This window comes from Barbus barbus (assembly GCF_936440315.1).
Source record: "Barbus barbus genome assembly, chromosome: 37".
In the NCBI taxonomy this organism is placed as follows: Eukaryota; Metazoa; Chordata; class Actinopteri; order Cypriniformes; family Cyprinidae; genus Barbus; species Barbus barbus.
Genome location: NC_136715.1, coordinates 1,286,530 through 1,312,120, shown reverse-complemented (window position 1 = coordinate 1,312,120; position 25,591 = coordinate 1,286,530). Strand labels below are relative to the sequence as shown.

At 32.7% G+C, this 25,591-nt stretch overlaps 1 protein-coding gene across 2 annotated transcripts in view; it reads left to right on the top strand.

Annotated features, from left to right (window-relative positions):
* Positions 1–25,591, top strand: part of LOC306857130 (striatin-like) — a 60,721-nt gene that overhangs the window by 15,957 nt on the left and 19,173 nt on the right. Inside the window, exons 2-8 of one of the 2 annotated variants that reach the window (XM_079396842.1) lie at positions 7,220–7,323; positions 10,307–10,380; positions 11,934–12,015; positions 16,489–16,665; positions 17,683–17,818; positions 17,908–18,070; positions 22,821–22,931. In XM_079396842.1, coding sequence (XP_079252968.1) covers positions 7,220–7,323; positions 10,307–10,380; positions 11,934–12,015; positions 16,489–16,665; positions 17,683–17,818; positions 17,908–18,070; positions 22,821–22,931 — 847 coding nt within the window. The remainder of the gene's footprint in view (positions 1–7,219; positions 7,324–10,306; positions 10,381–11,933; positions 12,016–16,488; positions 16,666–17,682; positions 17,819–17,907; positions 18,071–22,820; positions 22,932–25,591) is intronic. The other variant, XM_079396843.1, reaches the window with a different exon arrangement.

The window sequence follows — 25,591 nt, the reverse complement described above, 5'->3', positions numbered from 1 at the left end:
TGGACCCTTTCACAGACTGTTTCCACAGTTATTAACATTGTAAATGTAGGAAGGTTTTTATGGTTTTGTATTGTGATAACAAATTTACCACCTTTCTCTCATCTGACCAAATGTAAACAATCTCTTAATTTTTTTGGAAAGAGAAAATACAAATACACTTTCACCATTTTAACCCCACTTTGTGGATATAGTGAAATATTTAGAACGTTATTTTTTACTTTGGGTTTATGTTAAATTATGTTTGGTCCATGCATTGAGATCAATTTATCATCAAAAGCTGCCTAATAGTAGTCGAACTATTTATTTCCAAGACCGATATATTGGCCGATATTTGGCCTTTTTTAAATTACCAGCATCGGCCAATAATTCAATATTTCTGTTTGGCCTATATATCAACGGGTATTTGTAATTCCTTGATTATTGGCATTGACAATATATTTATATTTATATATATTTTTTCTGTTTGGATGATATATCGGCCGATATTTGGCATTTTTGAATTATCAGCCTTGTCCAATAATTTTTTGTTTGTTTGTTTGGCAGATATGCTGACCAATATTTGGCTTTTTTTTTAAATATCACATCGGCCAATAAGTTTTTCTGTTTGACCGATATATTGGCTGATATTAGTGCATGGGGCAATAATTTTGTCCTGTTTGGCTGATATGTCGGCCAATATTTTATTTTGGCTTTTCTTTTGAAAGCACAAAGCTCCCGTTTTCTGTTTTCATTATTTAATTGTCTCTATTTAACAATTCTGACTAATAAATTATTATGCAGAACTCTTAAACAGAGTAAACGATATATGCAAAAAAGCATTAGGCCTATAGCATTTTATATTATATTATATTATTAGTAACAGGAAGGCAAACACTATAATACGTTCTCATCTAAAGCAAAATTTGCATTTCATTTAAACAAGGCTCTGAATATCTAATAGTCATTTAATAATGTCTATTAATGTCTATTTATATTTATATTTGTGGCCACTGTCCAGGTTTCATTCATTTGTTCCCTAGAAAACCCAATTTAAGTCATAGTAACAAATTCTTAATTCATGGCCACGAAATCTTTCATTTTCCCCCCCACATGTTTACCACAGTAAGAGATGCGAAAACAGTGATTAAAACAACAATAAAATAAACCTGCGAATCTAGAGGGTGAGACGTTGTGGATTTGGGAAAAGAAACAATAAATAATATTAAATTCGTGACCATCTAGCAAAACAGAACACAATGTCTATACACTCTGTTTAATAAGTTACACTAAAAAGCCTGAAGTTGTTATTGAAAAGTGTTTGTTTGGTGAAGTGGAGTTTAGTTGTTTTCTTGCACAGCTCGTCATTTAGAATTGAATTGAATAGAAATTAAGTGTCACAGGTGTGTGTGTGAAATATTTTACAGCAGCTGTTTATGTGTCTCATCCAATCAGAATTTAGTTTTATGATGTTAGTTTGAATGTTTTGTACTTGTGTTTTATGTATTTTTTTTTTTTACAGTGATTCAGTCATTTGATATGAATCATTTGATCTGCTTTGAATCTACAAAAGAGCCAAATAAGAAGACAATGATCAAATTAGATGAAGCGCCTTTTAGTTATGGGTTGTAGGCATTTTCATTTCATTCCTTAAATGAGTTGTAATCAGGTTCTGAACGGCTCACATTTGCTCGTGTAGTCGAGGTACAGTGTTTTATGAACTGCTGACTGCTGACTGCAGATAAGAGCGTTTGAACACAATAAGACTGTATTGGTTGCAAGCGCGGGAACAGTTGAGTGCTCAGTCATTTCTAACCGCACAAACCGACCACAGCTTGCTCAAGCAGAATGAAAGCGTTGTTTAACACACACACACTGTTGCTCAACGAGAGGCTACATCACACTTTGCACACACTGAACACACACTGAGCTGTGTGTCTGCTTACCTGCATGAAAACACTGCAGGTTTTCATGCCACACACAACCACATGCGTGTCTGATTCGTTAATTCTAGTTGTGTGCTTAGATTACTGAAGCCCTAATGTATTTGGACACTGATGTTGCACTTAATATTTTGCATAAAGAAACGGAAAAATATTTTTTAAGACCAATAAGACTAACACTTGCAATTACTATGATTAGTTAACATTGCTTATATGCATTAGCTAATGTGAACTAAAAATGAGATATATATATATATATATATATCTTTATATCTTTATATATATATATATATATATATATATATATATATATATATATATATATATATATATATATATATATATATATATATATATATATATATATATATATATATATATATAAAATTTTGGTATGATTTTATTTTTTAGAAAACAAGGAATCGCAATTTTTTTTTCAGTTTAATGTTTATTTAAATTCAAATAATTACACATTTTTATGGTTCTACTTTTATTTATTTATTTATTTTTTTAAGTATTCTTAGGATAATAATCCTGCACTGAAAACAACTTTCGCTCAGAAATTACTAGTAAATATCACAAATGATTACAAAGAATCTGCAAGTGCTATATACTTGATTTGTAAAATTATTTTAATAGTGTAGTTTAATAGTTTTAAATTATTTTTTAATGTTTATCAGTAATTTGCATGACTTTTGGTGTATGCAGTCTAGTTTTTCAATACATTGAAATAAGGAAGAACCCTTCAGATGGTTTCGGAGAGCAGCAGCGGTGATGATGAGGATCTCTCTGTCGTCTCATGAGCGCATGAATGAGCTGCAGCTGAAGCGTCTTCCGTTCTCTCAGGCAGGCATGTCAAGAGACGCCTCTGGGGAGGCGAGTGGGCCGCGTCGACGTCACTGCACTATTTCTGCATTCAGCCGCTTTTCTTGCTCTCTGGTGCTCCTAATCTCCCTCTCTTCCTCCGGTGAGAAAAAACAGGCTAGCCTTTTTAGGAAAGGGACGCCTCTGCTGGAATCACCCCCCGGGACGCTGGCGGAGACGTTTGTTTAAATGAAAGGGTTTTGAGGGTTCGAGTCTCATTTGTGAAGTTTAGACTGGAGTTATTGAGATCGTAGACACACTTGAAGGAAATGCAGATGCGTCTTAATCAGTGACTTCTTCATCGGCGTTTCTAGGAGTTGATTATGTTTAGCTCCTTGTGTGTTGAGGATTTCACCCATCGTTCCCCACGTCTGTCCCGCTCTCGTGTGACTCACTGTGGCCCAGTTTTTCTTCATATTCGTGGTTTTGCAGCAGGTGAAGAAGGTTTGGTGTTTCCTGCAGAAATCTGATGAATGTGTGACTGGGTTTCACTTCAAAGTTATTTTAGTATTATTGTGGTAACAGTGGTTCATTAGTTAACAACATTAGTAAACATGAACTAAGAAAGAACAAAACTTCTACAGCATTTATTAATCTTAGTTCATGTTCATTTCAGCATTTACTAATGTATTATTAAAATCACAAGTTGTGTTTGTTAACATTAGTTAATGCACTGTGAACTAACATGAATAATCAATAATCTGTATTTTCATTAATATTAACAAAGATGAATAAATAGTGTAATAAATGCATTGTTCGTTGTTTGTTCATGTTAGTAAATACATTAAGTAATGTTAACAAATGACACCTTATTGTAAAGTGTTACCACTATTAACATACTATTATATTTTATAATATTTTGAATCAATATATATATCTCGTCGCCTTGGAATTATAAGGTTCTATCTGACGATTTATTTGCATATTCTTATTCTGTGACAACTTATGTACATTATGTGATGTTTCTTTTGTAAGCGGTGTACATTTTGGGCCTTTTTTTAGAAAACAAAAAGGGTTCTATCTACAGAAGTCTATGGAATGCAAAAACTTTGAGGCTCAATATCTCAAAATTGCTCAGAATGCAGATAGAACCTTATAATTCCAAGGCGGCGATATATAGAATTATTATATTTATATTATTTCTAGTTAACTAATCTATCTAGTTAATTCAAAATGTAATAAAACAGATGGTTTCCGAGGCAACATTTCTCATTTTCATTTAGATTTAACAACGTACTAAAATAACTAAAAGTGAAATAAAAATGATAGATATAACTAGTTGAAATACAAAAGTAATCTGTTAACAACAAGAGAGACTGATAATGAAATAAAATAGGAAAGGCAGAAATAGCGGAAGGATTTTAAGAACGAGGCAGGTGAGTAGTGCACATTAAAGTGAGACGAGTCCATCTGTCAGGTAGTGTAGATTGAGCTTTGAGTTCAGCCTGCTTTCATGATGAAATCTCATTAGAATTGACCGTGAAACACACATGCGGCTCCGTTTCTTCTGTTCTTCATGTGAGAGATCAGTGCAGATGACAGGAAGTAGTGATGGTGAACGAGTAATTTGATTGGTTGTTGTTAGAGGATGTTCTGTCTGAGCTGTTAAACCGGGTCTGAGTTTAAACCGGTTTAGTGTCGCTTTAATCGGATCTGTTTGGAGAAGCCAAGAGGTCGTGTGGAAGTTGTTTCAGGGCTGAAATCTTTCTGAGATTATTGCTAGCATGTTTCTACACTTACCTGAGGAAGTTTAGCATTGTTTGTAGTACAGACAGACATGCAGGATTTAAACTAATGCAAGGTTTGCCTGTCTAGAAGCGTCTGCTGCTCTAAATGAAGCTTCTGCATCCAAATGTGAAGCTCATGAAACGTCCAGCTCATGTTTCAAGGAAAAAATGCTAATTATATTTTGCATCGAGAAACATAAAATTAAGCCTATTTAGGATCATTAAAAAATTTTGCATTGATTGATTGATTGGCATATTCTTCCAAAATTGTAAAAATAATTCAGTTAGTTCTTCATAATTTTCATAATCCAAATAGTCCCATTTGATGAAGAATTTAAAATAATTTTATATTTTATTTTAATAAATTAAATTATTTATATATATATATATATATATCAAATTCAGTATAAATTAAATTCAGTACAACACACATACTACTATGATGTTATACTTTTAAAATCAAGTAAAATGTTCTTTTTTGCATCACATTAATTAAAATTTGGGATAAAAATTTCTTAATTGCCATTAAAAAAAATTCAAAAAAAATATTATCTTTTAAAGAATATCGTCATGCAAAATATTTTTTCTTAGACACAAAATTGTCAAATTTATATCAGTTTGATAAAGCACGTACTACTATGATGTATACTCTAATTGAAATTGTATACTTGCATTTTTTTATAATTTGTATTTATGTATTTTTTTGCATTGCAGTAATTAAGGTTTGCTGTGAACATGTCATGACAATAATGTCACAATGCATAAAAGGTCATAATGGTCAAATTTATCTTTCACAAAAGTTTCCTGATGCAAAATCCTATTATTTTTCTCTGAAATGTTCTTGCGTGTGTTTGTGAGCTTGTCCTCCGTGTCTGGTCACGGTTTCGTCGGATCTGTTCAGATGGACGAGCTCTGGATTCATGAGCTGAGAATGCTGGGATGTTTTCCACATCTTCATCAACATTCCAGTGTGCAAATATCCGTGTTATGCAAGACACGACCGCGCTTCGATCTGGCCTTGGTTCCCATCGCATTACAGCATTCTGGCAGAGTGTGTGTGTGTGTATAAAGTGTATAGGATCACAAAATAAACATCATAAAAGCATCCAATCATGTTATGAAGTATGCTTTTGTTCTGTATCTTTAGGTTTGGTGTTAATAATATCAGTGTGAATGCTAAATGTGTCACTTTCTGTGTTAGTCTGAACCAAAAGAACCGAGTTACTATTGTGAACACACCCTAATCTGTTCTATAAAACAGCATAAATGGCTGTTTTATATAAATCGGTGCTGAAGCGTGTGCTGTCTGCTGCATCATCAGTGTGCTGGTGTTGTGCCGATCTCTGCTCATGTTAATCTGATTATGTTTCTGTCATGACTTGTTAATTGACTTCCCGCATTATGAACGGGCCGGGCCGTTTGCCCAAGATGCCATTTAGAGAACAATTCCAGACATTCCAGGAAAACTCAGAAAACTCAGGGAAACGTGTCAGGTGATGTGGTCACATGGTGTAAACTCTTCAGGACGTGATTAGTGGTTTGATTCAGTTCAGTTTCGTTCTGGTTCAGTTCAGATGCAAATCAAGTTCACATTAAATGAGAATCAAACACACGTGTCGTGAACATAGCATGCATGCATTTCTGTATTGTCTTTGCAGGGAGGATATGAAAGCTATATCTATCTATGTATGGATGTGTGTATTTACACACGCGCACTTTTTTTTCTCAATTTTCTGAATTTCACAAAGAAACACATTGAATTAAAGATGACATTTTGGAGTAGAAAGCTTGAAGTAGTCTCTTATAAAATGTAGTCCATTTACAATTTTAAAAAAAATAATTTTTTTCAGTGTAATGAAAATCATTCTGTTTTTGGGGATTATATTTTCTTTTGAAAATAAGAATTTTTTTCCATTTTTGTATTATGTTTATTTTTTTCTATGATATATATTTCAACTCCTCCTACAATGATGTATACTTACAGTAATTATGATTTGGAATAAAAAAGTGCTTAATTGTCAATTACAATAATGTCATAATTTTTCACAGGAATGTCCTTTTTGTATTTTTATTTTTGCAGTGAATTAATCATCATGATCGTCATGAATTAATTTGGGGGAAAATATTTTTACCATTTAATAAAAAACTTTTTTTTAAGTGTTTTTGTTTTTTATTATATTTTTTTTCTGTTAGTTATTTAAATAAGCATTAATTAATTGAAAAATCTTTTACACTAATGAAAAACAGTTTTTTCAGTTTATCATATTTTATTTTTCCTTTTTTTTTAATTGGCGTGAAATAATTTTTTACAGTGATAAAATTAATTATTTTCTATTTTTTTCTTTTTTTTGGTTAAATTGAAAAAAATTGTTCAGTATGATGGAAAAAATACGTTTTTGGGGTGGGGGGGTTCAATTATGTTTTTTTTTTTTTCTTAAATCAGCATGAATTAAAATCATACTGCAATATACTGCAATGATTTATGCTTACAATAATTATCATTTGGGATAAAATATGCCTAATTGCCAATTGAAATAATGTCAGAAATGATCTCTCACGGGAAAATCTTCATGCAAAATATAGTTTTAGAAATGTTCTTAGCAGTTTTCATGAGATGCACCTTCGGTATCCAGCCAAGTAATGAAAATCATTCTTTCTAGACACTATTCTAGCTCAGTATAAATAATAAATATGTATATTTTATTGCAGGCTCAGATTGCGTTCCTGCAGGGCGAGAGGAAAGGCCAGGAGAACCTGAAGAAGGATCTGGTGAGACGGATAAAGATGCTGGAATATGCTCTCAAACAGGAGCGGTCAGTAAAACACACACACTTTCATCATCCGAACATCATTCACGCTCGTCTGTGTAAACAGACATTATTTAGCCTGATTGCAGTTTTTGATATTTTTCATATTCTGTGTGTTGGTCAGTTCACAGCAGTGACAGAAATTAATATTTTCCAACAAGTTTAAATTGAGTTTTACCTTTAATGGGCGTTTTTACGTTTAAAGCCATTTACGTTTCCTTTTTCTTTTTTTTTTGTGTGTGCACAATCTTTTGAGTCAAATTCTTACATTTAATCAATCAATTAGTGTAATAAGACATTTGGGTTGTGACCAAGCAAATGAAATCAGTATCAACAAAATTCATCTTTGCAGTGCAGAGGAAACACCGAAGCTGCGTCTGAAGAGGTGTTTAGATGTATTTACACTGTTTAATACAAGACGTGAATGCATTTAACCTGCAATTACAAATGCATAAATAAGGTTTTGATATTAAACAAAAAACGTTGAATACTGATATTTGAAACTATTTTTAAAAAAGAAAAGATACTTTAAATGTGAAATTAAAACTGTCAGTAAGTGGCGGCAAGTCACTGATTTTATCACAGAATCATTCATTCAGTTGATTTGTTCGAACGGCTGATTCATTCAGGAACGAAGCAATTGAATCACAGACTCGCTAGATTCGTTTAAAAACGCAGTTCATTCATAAACAAAACACCGCTGTGACTTTGTTCGAAAGTTTGATTTTGCTCTATTTTCGTTGATGAAATAGAGCGAAATCAGGCAATAATTTTATAGTCAGACCATGTAAGTCACTTAATATTAACTTCTTGTTTAATGATCTGTTGTTTTAAATCAACTCCCTTAATAATTATTAAAAGCTGTCACTCATCTTAGTTCATCACGATCTCTGAGTTACATTATAATCAACGCAGCTCTCTACACTGCACAGTGAATCTCTTATTTAGACTGTGATGCATTACGCAACGCTGCAAAAGCACGTTGTAAGAACATTAGACCTCTTCGAAGCTCCTCTCAGCTCAAACACATGTCAGTCGCACTGGCGCTCCTAAATATTTTTTCATAGTCGCACGCAGTAGTTTTCAGTCACACTGTAGAGCCCTGCCTTAAATGAGTGCGTCAGAGCCATTCCTGCGTCAGTAGCTGAGGTTCAGTCCTCATACAGCAGGAAAACACAACCGCTTTCTGCCTGGATCTGATGCTTTTGTCACGTCAAGAAACAGCTTCTTAGTTCTGCTGTTTACAGTTACCAAGCAACAGCACATTAATATTGAGTTCATCTAATGTGCGTCACTGGAGTCTGTTTTACTGCTTTGAATGAAGCTCATTTAATCTGAATTTACAGTCAAAACTACCTGTAAAATAATATTAGATTTGCTGCTTTCAGTTTTTTTCTCCTTAAATCAAATGCTAGTAACTATTTTCTTGTTAATCAATTAAGCTACTTATTATTTCCAATTTAAAAAATTTAAAAAATGCCCATCTTCTCCTTCAATGTTTCTGTCAAATTAATATATATATATATATATATATTGGTTAATGCTAGGGTTGGGTATCGGTACCTGAAATTCAGTACCGGTACCTTTTTGCAGTACTTTATTCTCTGTGTAATAACAAAAACATTTATTTGAGTCCAAAAATGAGTCTAAAACTCCCAATTTCAACATTTTGAACAATAGGGCCCTACAATCTTTTTTCCTTCCCGAAATTCTTGTTTTATTTTTTCTAATAATCAAATGAAGGCATGAAACATTTATTTTATTTTTCATCAAATGAAAATGAAACACTTTTATTTTTTGGCAAAGAAACAGAGGTTTAGTGTTAAAATTAATACATGGTAGAAAAATTGTGTGAATATTCCTTTAAAAAAGTTTGAATAATAATTCTACAATTAAGTGGTTAATGTGGTTGTAATAATTATTTTTATCATTTAATTGTTTTATTTAAATTTGACAGTAAATAGAATAAATAAAGATATACATTATACTGTACAAAAGTTATACAAGAGTAATATATTTCTGTTACATGTAAAACTGCACTTTTATTTTGACAGGTTGCCGTGAAATTTGTGTGTGTACAGTATGATATGATGCTAGTTTTCTCAAATGAAACTCTCACAGCCTGTAAGATCATGTGCTCATGTAGTGAGATGCAGAGGCTGAAAATCACCGCGAGTTCACGTGTGCTTCAGTATTTGTGTAGTAAACAAAAACGCGTCTCCGCCATTCATACGTACCGAGGCTAACGGAACATGCAGGATTAATATTTAAACCGTTTTAATATTCACATACACTAGTTCATATCACGATTCCAATTGAGTGACAGACCTTCTTTTATTCATCCAAAAATTGATGCATTCAGTTGCATTCCGCTCTATAGAGTAAATTCCGTCTTTATGAATGGACATCCTGTCCGCATTTTTGACCATATAACCATATGACCCTAGAAATGTAAGCACACTTCAGAACATTTTGGTTTGCCCTGTGTGTTGTGTTTTAAAGAGTTGCAGATGCGTTCTCAGGTACCGAAATTTGGTACCGAATGATTTAATATGAATCGGTACTCAGTAGTACCGACGCAATTCGGTCGGTACCCTTAAAAATACAGAGTTCGGTACCCAACCGTAGTTAATGTGCATGCATGCATGTTTAACAATGACTTGCTTACAGTGAAGACAGTTTATATGCAAAATGCAAATGCTCATGTATTATTATTATTATTATTATTAACAGAAGGATGTAAGTTATGCACTGGATTAAAACCCGTCTCGGTCTGACAGCATCAGATTAGGCAGAAATGCATCAGTGTTTCTGTTGAAAGCCTTTGGTTTGAGGAATGTGAGGCGATTCCCAGAGTTCAGTCTGATTTACCGTGGTATTAGATCCCATCAAGACTTCTCACTTTCGGGGAATTTATAGACTCGTCCCACACGAGTGTGCGACTGAAGGTGCTGTCGCCGTGGCAACAGTCTCTCTCTCTCCTCCGCAGGGCCAAATACCACAAGCTGAAGTACGGGACGGAGCTCAACCAGGGAGACATGAAGCCCCCCAGCTACGACTCAGGTAAACATCAGCCTTCATCAGCCTTCATCGCTAGAGTGAGAGCTGCTCACAGTTCCTGCAGACACCAGCAGGAACGAGAAATTATACACGCACGCACGCACACACACGTGAAGAAAAGTAATAGAAAAAAAGAAAAGTATTATTATTGTAATAATAATAATAATTTTATTGTTTGATGTGAGATTTAAAGAATATATATATAATAGTAATTTCCTGTGCATGTTTGTAGGGCTACACAATTTGGCTTAAAAATTATATTATTATTATTACTAAATAAAATATGAAAATTACTCCAACAAAACATAAATCTATTGTAATATTTAACTGTTAAATATAAAAAATAACTTTTAAATTATAATAATAATTATATTATTTAAATTTTATTTTACAACTTGATTGTGATTTGATATGACTTGAAATATCCAGGTTTGCTGTACTTGTATTTAGGGCTGCACAATTTGGCTGAAATTTTGTGATTTATATATCAATATGGCAATAAAATTAATAATAATTGTTATTATTACTACTATTACTACTTGTACACTAGTTTTTATTTAGTAATTTTTAAAATTTTATTTAAGAAATATTACTATTGTGTTATAATTTTTCCGTAAAAATTACTACATTAATATATAGTGAATATTGCTATTTTATTATTATATATTATTATATTGTCATTATATTTTTGTTTTTTATTTTTATTGTTTTTCTCTTGATCTTTTTTAAATTACAGTAATATTTCACTGTAAAAATGTAAAAATCATGTACTCAAAATGTATTGATAATTTATTTTACAGTAGAAGTGTACAATTTCAACACTAATGTTAATCGATTCATTGACATGATAAACCTTCAAACTTTTATTTTGACTGAAATCTGCAGGGAACCTGAAAGCCTCATATTTTGATTTTGAGAAGATGGTTGTGTTTCCAAATGCATGTTAATGCAATAAACACACTAAGACACATCGTGATTTCAGTTTTACTTGGATTAATTATGCAGCCCTACATAACACTATAATAATCAAATTATGCCCTGGCAGGCAAATTTTTGGACAACTTTTTTTATTTTATTTTTTTATCATAAAAAGTGCTAATAACAAAGATTGCACATAAGTCTGTGAATGATGCAGTGATCACAACATCTCATAGATCTGAACATCATCTCCCTCTAGATTCCAGCTCTGCTTTCATCAGGTGCATCCTGGGATGCCTTTAAAGACTAGTGGAGGAACATGTGAAGAGCACATTTATATTTGTCTATAAAACTGATCTCAAGTCTTCAGTAATGATGGGAATTCAGACAAAACTCTTGTCTGCTCAGTAGAGGTACACTTCTACAGATTAGGCTGGATTTTTTCATGAACCTCCCATAAATCCAAACAAACAAACCAGACTTTCATGTCAGATGGACGTCACTGTAAACACTCTCAGAGCGATTCGTTTGTCGCTGAAGTCTGTAATGATGAATGTGGTCAGACAGGAAACTGTGAGCAGCAGATATACTGTGAGTGACAGGTGTCTGTCGTCATTTGTCTGACCTTTGACCTTTAGATGAGAGCAACGAGAACGAATCTCTTCCTGAACCACCCAACAGTCAGCTGAGCTGGAAACAGGGACGACAGCTGCTGAGACAGTGAGTCACACACACACACTCTCACACACACACACTCTCCACTCACTCACACTTTATGCTGCGTTCGCTTCACTGAAAATGAACAAACTGCTTCGTTGTTTACAGAACTGCAGAAATGAATATCCAATGAATGCACAATTTTCAGACATTTTTAGACGTTATATTGTTCTGCTGTAATTATGACCAGCACTGTTATTGTTAATTAAAACTATTAAAATAATTTCTGCTGAAATTAAGCTGAAATGAAAGAAATGAATTAAAAAAAATATATATATATATATAAAATAGTAGATGAAAAACTTGGTGAAACAAATAAAATAAGTACTAAAATTACTAAAACTGGAATGAAAATAAATTCAAGCTGAATAAAATCAGATTAAAAAAAAAAACTAAAAATTAACAAAATTACTAATACTAAAACTGAAATAAAAAAATAACAAAAAGATAAAACAAAACTAAGAAAAATAACACAAGCATATAAATAAAACAAATAAAGGCTACTTCATTTTATTAATAAATACTATGATAGTATATAAATAATAATAATATTTAAAAAAAGAGTATGACACAACTGCTTGTTTTCAAAATATTTTATGAGCAGAAACTGGGAGTATTAATTAAATTAATTGGTTATAATTCATTTTGTGATTCCAGAAGTTTCAAGAACTGTATGTTCTTCAATAAAAACAATCGTTATTAAAATATTATTAAATGTTTATATTTTTCACCACACAATTAAGAGAATAAAAACATGAAATTAATTTTGCATATAGAAAATGAAGTCTATTTTAGGACTATCAATTTATTTATTTTATATTGTGTCATCATTAATGGTCCCATTTATGCAAAATATAATTTCTAGCATTTATACCATCATTTTTACTTTTTATTCTTTTGATTTTAGGGTGAAACGTTCTTGACAGGTTTCATAAGACCCTTAATTTTTTTTATTAAATTAAATGTTTGGGGTTTTTTTATATATAGTTTCAATTTGCATCTTTATTTTATGTGGGGTTTTTTAGCCATTTAATTTAGACTGAATTTAAATTATAATTAATAGTAAAACAGCAGTTAAGACAGAGTAAAGACATGTAGCAGTAGAAGAATTGTGGTGTATTAGTGTTTGATTGTACGTGACACACACAAAAGGTAAAGTGGTTCAGGTCACTCCCACACCGAACATGAAGTTCTTCCACACCTCCACACTCCTATCTATTTATAAACGCTGATCTATCTGCTGATCTCCAGCATACATGAGCGTCGGCTGTCATATTGACTGTGATATTGAAGCTCGTTTTAACTTCAGCATTCAAAAGGAAAAAAAACAGTTCAGGCGTGATGTAATGAAGCCCAGCACCGTTCACACCGCAGTGATTTGATGAGGTTTAGCGCTCCGACTGTAATCCTGAAACTCAGATGAACTCACACCTCTGATCACATGACTTTCGTGCTACAGCATCAGACAATATGATGCCTCACAATAGTCCATACGACTCTCGACTCGTGCGCTATAGTACGATAATATCGTGATATGACGTACACGATATAATATTTATTGCAATATTTTAAAAAAGACAAATTGGGAGGGAAATTTTTTTAATTTTGTACATTTTACAGTTAAATTATTCTATCTAATGCACTTTAAGAGTTCAGAATGAAGAGCTCCAACCCATGTTCTTAACTAAGAAAACTTAAGTCAGAAAAAAGTCAGTGAATTGACTTGTAGCTGAACTTTAAATGGGACTTAACACTATTTTTATGTGTGATATACTGTCTGTCTAAATTACATTCACACTGCTGTTTTAAGAGGACAAACTAATTGGAATATAGTAATAGTAACAACAATGACAGTAATAGCCAGATGAAACAATTGCACTGTAAAATAAATGAAAATGAGTATTTCATAGGTATATTATTATTGCTTTACACTACAGTAGGATAATTACAATACCTCTTTCCTAATTTCTACACTTTTTGCCTGGAAGACTATCGTTTCCTATCATCGTGACCACGATAATATCGAGACAGTTTTGCTATCGCGATATTTTGATATTGATAATATCGTTACATCCCTAGTTTTTCCTGAACGCGGACTCTGGGACTCTTAACTGGAAGGATGCGTTGCATTTCCGGTCTCCAGTGTTTCTAGTCAAATTAGTGTATATTCCGAGGTGATAATCTAATGTTAAACCTATTAAAATGTTTTTAAAAAGCACATGGCTCCATAGCGCTATCACTTTACAGTGTCGCAATGACCGTCATTTGTCAGCGCCTCACTCCTCAGAGTTTAATGAGTGTGTAGTTGACACGAAGCTGTAGCTACGTTAAAAACAAATGGGCACTATTTGAATGGGTTCCTATGGAGACCGGAACAGAAGAGCATCCAATCGGAAGTTAGAATTCGTAATGGCAGTGCTCTGTATTCCACATCTTCTGAAGCGCTGGGACAGTTTTGTGTGACTGATATTTAAAGGGACAGGCCACCCAAAAATGAACATTCTGTCATCATGTACTTACACTCAAGTTGTTCCAAACCTGTTTGAGTTTCTCTCTTCTGTTGAACTCAATAAATGATACTTTGAAGTACAGATTGACCGATATATCGGTTGAGATATGGCAAAAATCCATGCCAATAGTATATACTTGTCACGGTGCACAGAACACTCGGAAGTAACGAGTAGACCAGATGAAAACTAACTGAACAGACAGGACTATAAATACAAAGGATAATAATAGATACTTAATAAAACACAGCTGGACAAGAATAAACTAATAAACACACTCAACAAGGACAGGAAACAAACCAAATAAGGACACAAGAGGCGGGAACACAAGACACACACGACAATACAAGGACTGACAATACTGGATGTATGCGTGTGTGTATATATTTATAATTTTTGTGTGTTTGCTATCTGTAGTAGTTTTTTTTTTTTTTAGCTTTAGGTATTTTAGATAAGGAGTAAAATTGGATTTGAGTTAATGTTGTTTTTAATTAGCTTTATATAAAAACAATGGAAGTCTATGTCATGCCTTTTGATAGGTGTGTGTGTGTGTGTGTGTGTGTGTGTGTGTGTGTGTGTGTGTGTGTGTGTGTCAGTGACAGTAAGGCTGAATGAATGCGGGATTGTTCGTCTCGTTTGAGTTTCCTGTGCCTGGAGAGAGGCTGGTACAGCGAGAGACGCCACACTCTCGCTGGCTCGCTCTTTCTCTCGTCTTTTTCTCTTAAACTGCTGCTAAAGATTTAGTCAAACGCTCTCTCTCCAGACATCAGACCGCAGGAGTGTTAGCACGGGACAGCTGTGTGTGTGTGTGTGTGTGTGTCGGGTTAACTGAAGGTACGTGAACCATACGACTGTACTGATAGACGCTTCTCTCTCACCTCTGGGGTTTGACTTTAACTGCATGTCGAACGTCCCAGAGAGTGATAAACCTGAAGAAACAGCATTTGAGACGCTCAGAAATTGCTTGTCGTGTTTGTAACGGTGTTTGCTTAACCTGTCATGCTTCTGTTTCGAGGTTATGTTTAACTAAAAGTAAAACCATAAAAAAAAATATTTTAAATAAACATTCACTGAAATAAAATATTTTTAAAAAATTGTATTTGATGTACTAAATTTAAAATGACAAATTAACAGCAAAATTAATAATAAAACTGTATAGACATATATTTTTTAAAACACACAAAACGCATAACAAAATGACTAAAACTTTAACTAAAACTGAAAGTCATAAAAAATATTTTAAATAAACATTAACTGAAATAAAATATTAAAAATATATAAAAAGCAATAAGATGTAATAGAATAACTCAAATTAAAACTAATATCTAAATACATAAAAATTTATATAATTCTAAAAATGTACAAATGACAAACACACAACAAAATTACTAAAACTAATTCAAAATATTAATGAAAACTGTAATAGTATATCAGTGATACTAAAATGAAAACGAAAAATATGAAAATAAAAATAAATTCAAAATGTTAATAAAAACTATAATAGTATATGAATAACTTGCAGCTCCTGTTTAATCCCAGAATTAAAAGAATAAAAGCAAGAAATTATATTTTGCATATAGAAAATGACAACTATTTATCAACCAATAATATTGTTTTATATTATAACATACTTTTCATGACAAATAAATTCTCATTATAGTAATGCATCGGGGCACAACACAAGATGTTTTCATGCTTCTGTTTATGCAAAATATAGTTTATATTCAGGTCAAAAAATTAGATTTTTAGTTCTTATTATAATCATTTGATTTTTAGGATACTTACTGTATTTATGTATTTTTTTTCAATCACAGCTGAAATCATAAGTGTCACGGTTGCAGTTGCTTGGTTATTACTTTGTATAAATATTAACTCAGTGCATTAATACAAACTGAGAGCTTTCCTCTAAGTTAATGTGCAATCTGAAGTGTTTGGGCTCTCTAGCGCTGATGTTTTCTGGTTTTCTCAGGTACCTGCAGGAGGTGGGCTACACCGACACCATCCTGGATGTGAAGTCGCAGCGGGTCAAAGCACTGCTCGGACTGACCGGAGACAGCGGAGAGAGACCCGGAGACAAGCGGACCGAGCCCATGGTGAACGGAACCGAGCCGTCCTCGCTGAAGGACAGCACCACCACCATGATCGGGTCAGACTGATTTATTTACTTCAATCACTGACCAAATATCAGCCCATATTAGCAATATTATTTTATTTCATTTTATTTTACTCCCTAAACATATATCAGCATCTATTTTATTTTATTGCCTGAAGATATATCAGCCTTTATTTATTTATTCATTTATTTAACTTACTGAAGATATAGCAACATTTATTTCTTTTATTTCCTTGTTATTTTATTTTATTTTACTCCTTAAGATTTATCGGCCCAAATTAGCTTTATTTATTTATTTAACTCACTGTTGGCTATTATTTTTATTTTATTTTATTGCCTGAAGATATATCAGCCTTTGTTTATTTATTTATTTATTTATTTATTCATTCATTTAGCAACATTTATTTATTTTATTTCCATGTTATTTTATTTTATGTTTATTATTATTATTTATTTATTGATTGATTGATTGGTTAATTGATTTTACTCACTGAAAATATATCAACCTTTATTAGATTTATTTATTTATTTTATTTACTTAACTCCCTGAAGTTATATCGGTCCATATTAGTTTGTTTGTTTGTTTGTTTAAGTCACTGACGGCCAATATTATATTTTATTTATTTATTTACCTAACAGTAAAATATATCTGCCTCTATTTGCTTGTTTGTTTGTTCGTTTAATTCATTAAAGATATATCAGCCTTTATTTATTTATTTATTTTACTCACCTAAAATATCAACCTTTATTAAATGTATTTATTTATTTATTTAACTTGCTAAAGATATATCAGACCATGTTAGCTTGATTTATTTAACTCACTGTGGGCCAATATTCGTTCTTTCTTTGTCTCTCACTCGCTCACATTTCAGCCCATATTATCTATATTTATTTATTGTCCTCCACTCTACTTGCAATAACTAGGTAGCATGAAAAATCTATATTGTTGGTAAGAAGCAGAGATGCTGTGGATTGTGTGACTGTGAAACGCTGGCGTGATGAATGATGTCTGCTCTTGTTTCTCTGTGTGTTTATGGATTGGACCCGCAGTAAAGCGGAGATGTCGGACTCCACCGCGGTGCTGGAAGCCTTCAAGTTCATCGAGAAAGCCGCCGCTGAGTTCAGCGATGATGACGACGACGACGACAGCGAGGGACAGAACAAGACCATCGTGGACCTCACCACCGTGAGTTTGTTAACACACGTTCACACCGAGAGACAGAACATGTCAGTTACACCAGCTGCCCTCGCTCACACTTCCTCTTCCTGTCGTAGATGGTGAGGAGGAAGGTGTCTCCGTCTCCCTCCTCTTCCTCAGCTGACATGAGCGACGACTTTGACACGGAGGAGGTTCTGAAGGGCTTCGACTTTCTGGCCAATAATGAGGACATGGAGGGCCCTTCTGAAACACCGTCCTCTGGAGAGCGAGCCGACTGGGGTGAGAGTCAACTCTCTTCCTGCTAAAAACATCAACACAAGCTTTATAGCACTGATTATACTGACAAACAGGCAAAGATATGCCAGTATAGGGGTTTGTGATCATGCAGAAGTTTGGGATCGCAAGTGTGCTCACCGAGGCTGCATTTGTTTGATCAAAAATGCAGTAAAAATTGTGAAATATTATTAGAATTTAAAACAGCAGTTTTCTTTGTGAATATCTGTATTCTTTATTTTTATTTTAAAAGGGACAATGCACATTAATTAACATAAGGACTCAAATCTATTATGTAAATGTGCCAGATTTAGCCATTCAGGCTATTTTTCATCTGCAGATGACGGTAGGAACCAAAGTCCACAAATACATAGAAAACATATTCCAGCAATATAGTCACAAACCAAAGAGGGGAAAAAAATTACATAAAAACCAGAAGCAAGCAAGAAACCACTACTTCAGGTTATGAAGACATGTTTGATTATCCAATAACCACTCTTTTATCGATTCAGAGAAAGCAAAATATGTAATATTTCTTAGTTCTATAGGTGGCTCAATGACAGATACAAAAATAATAATTATTGCAATTGTTCAAACATTAAGAATGTTGTGTGCACAAATTCATATTAGAATTTTAAATTAAGTGATTTTAGTGTTTTTTTCATCTAGATGAATAAAAAATGTCAGGTGGTGCAACCGTGATATATCTTAAAATTAATTAATTTCCTTAACATGCATAACATTTTTTTTGAAGTTCTCAATAAATAAAGTGTTTAGAAAAAGTTTTTTTTTCTGTTTTGTTTTTAGTTTTTATAAATAATTATTTATATTTATTTTAATTCTATCATTTTTAGAACAAAAATTGTTAAATTTTTTTTTTTAAATTTAAAAACTAAAAAAAAAAAATATCTAAATACTTTTTCTAAACATTTAATTACTGAGAACTTATAAAAAATGTTATGCATGTTAAGGAAATAAATTAATTTTCGAGATAAATCACGGGCGCACCACCTGACATTTTTTTAAAGCTATGGCCAGTTCACCGAGATGAAAAAACACTAAAATCACTTAATTTAAAAGTTTAATATGAATTTATGTGCACACAACATTCTTAATGTTTGAACAATTGCAATAGATATTATTTTTTGTATTTGAAAAATCTCAAGTTTGCTTGTCGAAAATCCTTATACGTCATTGACCCAGGTGAAGTATTCCAGGTATGTACTGCTCTATAGGAAAACGCTGACTGCCCAAAAGCACCTCTTCTATCTGCTATTATACAGTCCCCTCTAGTAGTGGCTCTAATAAATGAGTTAGAATTTTGCCTAATAAATTCATTAAGTTGAGGTGGAGCCATACCGTGCTAAATTTTGTACTCAAGTGAAATATCTGCAAATTTAATCATATTTCCCCAGTTTAAAAACCCATATTTAGCTAAACTTTTACAGTGATGATATGAATTAGACCTTTTATCCAATGTTTTCAGAGCCTGCTTACAGAGTTTTTTTATTGTGAAAAGATCATAGCATTAATATATAATTTTGAAGCCTCAGTATTTTAAATTATTCCTAATATGTCTAAAATTTGCCAGATTAAATTTAATTATATTCCCAACTTTAACTTGTTTTTTAAGTGTAAATTGTGAGTCAAGTATTATACCTAAATATTAATACTCTCATAGACTACTGTTAAATATGTGTTAACCTGTCATTTATATCTATGATCAAATCTGTATTTTCAGCATCATTACTCCAGTCTTCAGTGTCACATGATCTTCAGAAATCATAATAATATACTGATTTACTGCTCAACAAACATTTCTGATTATTATCAATGTTGAAAACAGTTGTGCTGCTCAATATTTTTGTGGAAATCGTGATACATTTTATTTTTCAGGATTCACAGATGAATAGAAAGTTCAAAATAGCTGCATTTATTTGAAACAGATTTTGTTTTGTGACATTATAAGTGTCTTTACTGTCACTTTTCATCAATTTAATGCATCCTTGATTAATAAAAACATTAATTTCTTTTAAAAAGTTAAATACTGACCCTAAACTTTTGAACGACAGTGTAGTAATATTCATAATTAAAGGTGCTTATGGTCGTGCTGATTGGTGATATTTTAGTATTTAGATTTTATTTTATTATGAAATTTATATTTTCCTTGTATTTTTGTTACAATTTTAGTAATTTTGTTCCGTTTGTCATTTTTATTAGTTTTTTTTATAAAAAAAAAATTTTTCTTTTTTTTTTAGTAATTTTTATTTTAATTTTAGTTATTATAGTACATGAACCTTAACTAGGTCAAAATGAGAAATGTTCTTGTGGCTGAACTAGCTGAAATTAATCATTTATAAGAAATATATTTTATAAGTAGTTAATTAAACATTAAAATGTAAAACAATTATAAATATTACTATATTGTTTTTTTTATTATTTAATAGTTTTATTTTACTTTATATTTCAAGTAACAACATTTTAAAAATATTTTTTAATGGTAATATCCCTGGTGCTACAATTATATATCAATATATCACATTAATTTCCTTGCAGTATTGCATTGATGCTTTAGATGTTTGGTTAGTTTTTATTTAATCTCTGCAATCATATCATTTCCTCTAGTTCATTTAGCATACAATTACTGTTAGACTGAAATCTTCTGTGAGAAGTCGTGTCTCAGTTCAACACTTTAAAGCAGCTCTTCAGTCTCTCTGTAAAGCGTTTTGCTGCTCACACTTACTCAGTGCATCTCTCAGCTGCAGGAATGCTTTAGAGAGATTTCTGCGGGTTATTTATCATGTCGCAGATTGTTTTGTGCTGTTTCTCCAGCATCATGCAGGAACGAACACAAGCTGCTCCTCGCTTTGTCTTTCATTGCAGTTGATGGCAGTGCTTCAGTATTTCAGAGCGGCATCAAATGCACTGGATGTGTTTGAGTTCCTGTCTCCTCGTGTGTTCCTCACACACACACAACACACACACACTCACTCACTCACACACACACTCTCACTCTCACACACACACACACACACACACACACACGTTTGTTTTTGTGAAAAGTGGGGACATCCCATAGGCGTAATGGTTTTTATACTGTACAAACTGTATGTGGTATTGCCCTACTCCTAAACTTAGCCCTCACAGGAGACTGTGCATTTCTACTTTCCCCCAAAAAAACTCACTCTATATGATTTATAAGTGTTTTGAAAAGTGGGGACATGGGGCAATGTCCTGAAAAGTCACCTTCACCTTGTAATGCCTGTGTCATTATACACATTTATGTCCTCATTTGTCACAAAAACGCGCACACTCACTCGCTCGCTCACTTGCGCACACGCACGCACGCACACTCGCTCACTTGCGCACACGCACGCACACACTCGCTCACACACGCACACACTCACTCGCTCACTCACACACGCACACACAAACACACACACACTCGCTCGCTCGCTCACACACACTCACTCACTCGCTCACTTGCGCACACGCACGCACGCACACACTCACTCACTCACTCACACTCACACACTCCCTACCCCTCAATCCATCTCTGTTGAGTCTCTGAAGAGAATTGGACTGATTTTTCTTGTTCATACGGCCGTCGATCAGCTCTCTAATTGAAAACGGTGCTGAAAGGGTTTAAACTGCGGCTTGGGCCGCTGCCAGAACTCTCCGTGTGTAGTATTTCATGACTTCAGCACTATTCGGACAGGATTTCTCAGGCTGCCGTCAGTCACATGACCATAATGCAGACCTGATGTTCAGGAATCAACACTGAACACGTATACGTATTTCTGACATTATAATGACCCTTTTTAACCCCATTTATTGATGTTTTTTTGTAAGAGAGAGATTTAAAAAAAAAGGGACGAAAACAATAAACCAACATTTGTTTTGATCAGGTCAGACAAACCTTCTTACTCTCAGTCAGTCACAAAACACTATTGTGTACACTCGCAACAAGATACATAAAAATAACCAAAAATTCAAAAACATATATAAATATGTCATCTGAAAATATATAATCTAAAAATATTTTATATTTAAAACATTGACTGTAAACTTGTAGGAAACATATAAAAATATCGAGTGCCTTTATATACCTTACCTATATATATATATATACAGGTCCTTTTCAAAAAATTAGCATATTGTGATAAAGTTCATTATTTTCTGTAATGTACTGATAAACATTAGACTTTCATATATTTTAGATTCATTACAACACAACTGAAGTAGTTCAAGCCTTTTATTGTTTTAATATTGATGATTTTGGCATACAGCTCATGAAAACCCAAAATTCCTATCTCAAAAAATTAGCATATCATGAAAAGGTTCTCTAAACGAGCTATTAACCTAATCATCTGAATCAACTAATTAACTCTAAACACCTGCAAAAGATTCCTGAGGCTTTTAAAAACTCATTTATCATCTGATCTCAACCTTGCTTGAGGTAGAAAACTGCTGAAATTCTGATTTAGACTGCAATACAATCAGCAACTAGCAACTATAAAAGCTGATATGACTTTCTCCGAGGCTGTGTTTTAGTCCTGATCTCATGTCCTGTTAGATCTGATGAACCGGACGTTCACAGACGTTATGATATGATGTTATGATAGATGTATATGTACAGTAGAGTCGGTGATTCAGTTCAGTGTGACGTTCTGATCGCATCTTTTATTGAATGCAAGTAAAGCGTGCGAATCCGGAGTCAGGCCGTGTAACGTGTCTTCCTCCCTCCTCCGTGTAGAGAAGGAAGAGCAGAGCCCCTCGTCTGAGTCCTGGGACGTGGATGAGGGTCTGATCTCTAAACTCAAGGAACAGTACAAGAAGGAGCGCAAGGGCAAGAAAGGGGTGAAGAGTAAGTGGGACAGGAACCTCTCGCTCGCCGCCGCCTCTTTCTTTCTTTACTCTTTTATTTCTTCTAGTGCTCAACCGAAATCTGCTTTAAACGACTGAAATCTGGAAAACAGGAGGCCGATATGATGCCTGAGTGAATCTCACACAAACATGGCCAGGTCATATTTCAAGGATATACAGTCAAACCAAAATTTATTCAGATATCACATTTTATTCGCTATAGTTTAGAAAATGGTAATAAAATATGAGAAGAACTCAGAGTTAAACTGAGAACAAATTCATTGTCAGATAACTTTGATAGAAAGGTGTTACAAAACATGTTCAGGTCAGTGTCAAATCAAATTTTTATCAATTTTACTGGTAATTCACTGTATGAATAATTTTTGACCATAATATGTCAGTTTGCTTTATTTTGCTATCCTCACTTACAGAAATGAACTATAGTGTCCTGCACACACTAGCAAAAAAATAACAAAAATTATATTTGATGTCTGAATAATTTTTGGTTTGACTGTACATTTGTTTTTTATTTATTTTATATATATATATATATATGTTTAATAGTCATGAATATAACAGAAATCATAATGCATTGACAGAATTGGTGTAGGATTTACTTTTTAATTTGCAATTTTACTTCAGAAATTGCTGGTCAATTAAAGAAAATAAATTTTGAAGCAGAAAGAAAAAAAAGTATTTTTTTTTGTAAATGTATCTTTGTTTTATTTACAACTTCTCTCTTTTTAAAAAAATATGATTCATTTTCTTTATGCAGAATCATTTCTTATTTTTCTCATTTTTTTTATATTATAATATTCATAATTTCTCATTTTTTGTTTTATGAAATCTGATCCGAACATGTCTTGTTTTTGTGAGATTTACACATTTATACATATATATATATAAAAATGGAAACCATTTGGTCTGAAGGCCATTTCTGGCAAAGTTATCAGGTGTTGCTGATCATGTCAGAATCAGTTGTTTATTTGGCCTGCTATATTGGTTTATCACTAGTTTCTTCTAATGCATCTGTATAATTTCTTTCAAAAATCATTGGCTAGTTTGACAAAAATCCAGCCGCTCTCTTCAGTCCTCCCCGTCGCTCATCCGTCCTGTCATCCGCTCCTGTGTTCTTCTGTTCCTCCCATCGTCTTTTCTTTTAGGATCCAGCTGCATCTCGCACACAACTACTGTTTCTGTTCTCCTTCATTTTGTTCTTCAGCTGCTCATTTCTGTTGCTCTCTTTGCATTTATGCTGGTACTCTGAGAGGGGTGTGGCTTGTTTGCTCCGCCCCTCTATGAATGGGGTGTGTGTATAAATCAGGCCCCGCCCCCTTCTTTGCTTCCAGTCTAAGAAAGTTCAGATGGATCTTCAGCAATCGCTGCTCACTTTATCAATTTTCACACTAATTTTTCCTCTCTGATTTTTATTCCAGTGCTTAATTTCTTTGCCATTTCATTCTGACTGATTTATTATCATGCCAAATCAGAAAACAGTCCACCTTTGACCAGGAAAGCAAAGTTAAACTGAACCCTAAGCCTAGACCAGAGATGCCCAGAGTTGACCTTTGATGACCCTTGAGTTATTTCAGTTCACTAAATAACTAAAAAAAAACTATAAAAGACATTTTCATCACATTAAATAAAATAAATGTTAACTGAAATAAAAAAAGCTGTTCTCATTTTGTTTATTAACAATGTATTAAAATAAAAAAATAAACTACTAAAAATGACAAAAACACAATAAAATTACTAAAACTTTAACAAACATTTACATGAAATCAGAAAATATAAAGGTAAAATCTAATTTAAAATATTAACAAAAACTATAACAGTATCTCAATGATGCTAAAATTACACTGCCTTTGTTTTATCACAAGTTTTGTTTTAACATTTTTGTTTTGTTTTTGTATTGAAATCTAAAATAATAAATAAAACAATTTAGTTTAAGTTTGATTATTTAATCAATGTAATACATTTGAATATAATATAAAAAATAATTATTTCCATATATCAGTGTTTATTGTCTGTATTTCTCCTGGATTGAGGTAGAAAACCATTGAAATTATTACTAGATGACAATAAAATCAACATATCTTCAGTTACATGATCTAATTACATTGTAAATTAAGTGAGTTTGATAAAAAAAAATTATAATAAATTCTAGGAAAAAAATAATAATTTAATAAATTTTTATATAATATAGTAACACAATATTTTTTTCTGTATAGGAGTGTTTATTATTTGAATTTCTCCTGGATTAATGTAGAAAACGTTGAAATTCTGATTTACACAGCAATAAAATCATCATATCTTCAATTCTAATTTACATTTTTGTTTGTTTTATTTTTGTGAAATAAGAAAATTTGATTTAAAATTCAAAAAATTGCTGTTTAAATTTGTTTAATTAAAAAAATAAATGTAATATATTTTAATATAATATAGTTGGATATATGCAACATTTACTTTTGTCTCGCCTCCCTTAATAAAGTTAGATTTTTGGCTCTTCGTATTCAAACGTTTGGGCATCTAGACGAAGCATAGGAGAAATGCTTCTGTTTATGGTTTTAAAAATGTTGAAAAATATAAATATTGGTCGAAGGTGGTCTGGATTTTGCCTGGGTTTCTCAGATGAAGTGTGGTGGTTGTGATGTGTTTCAG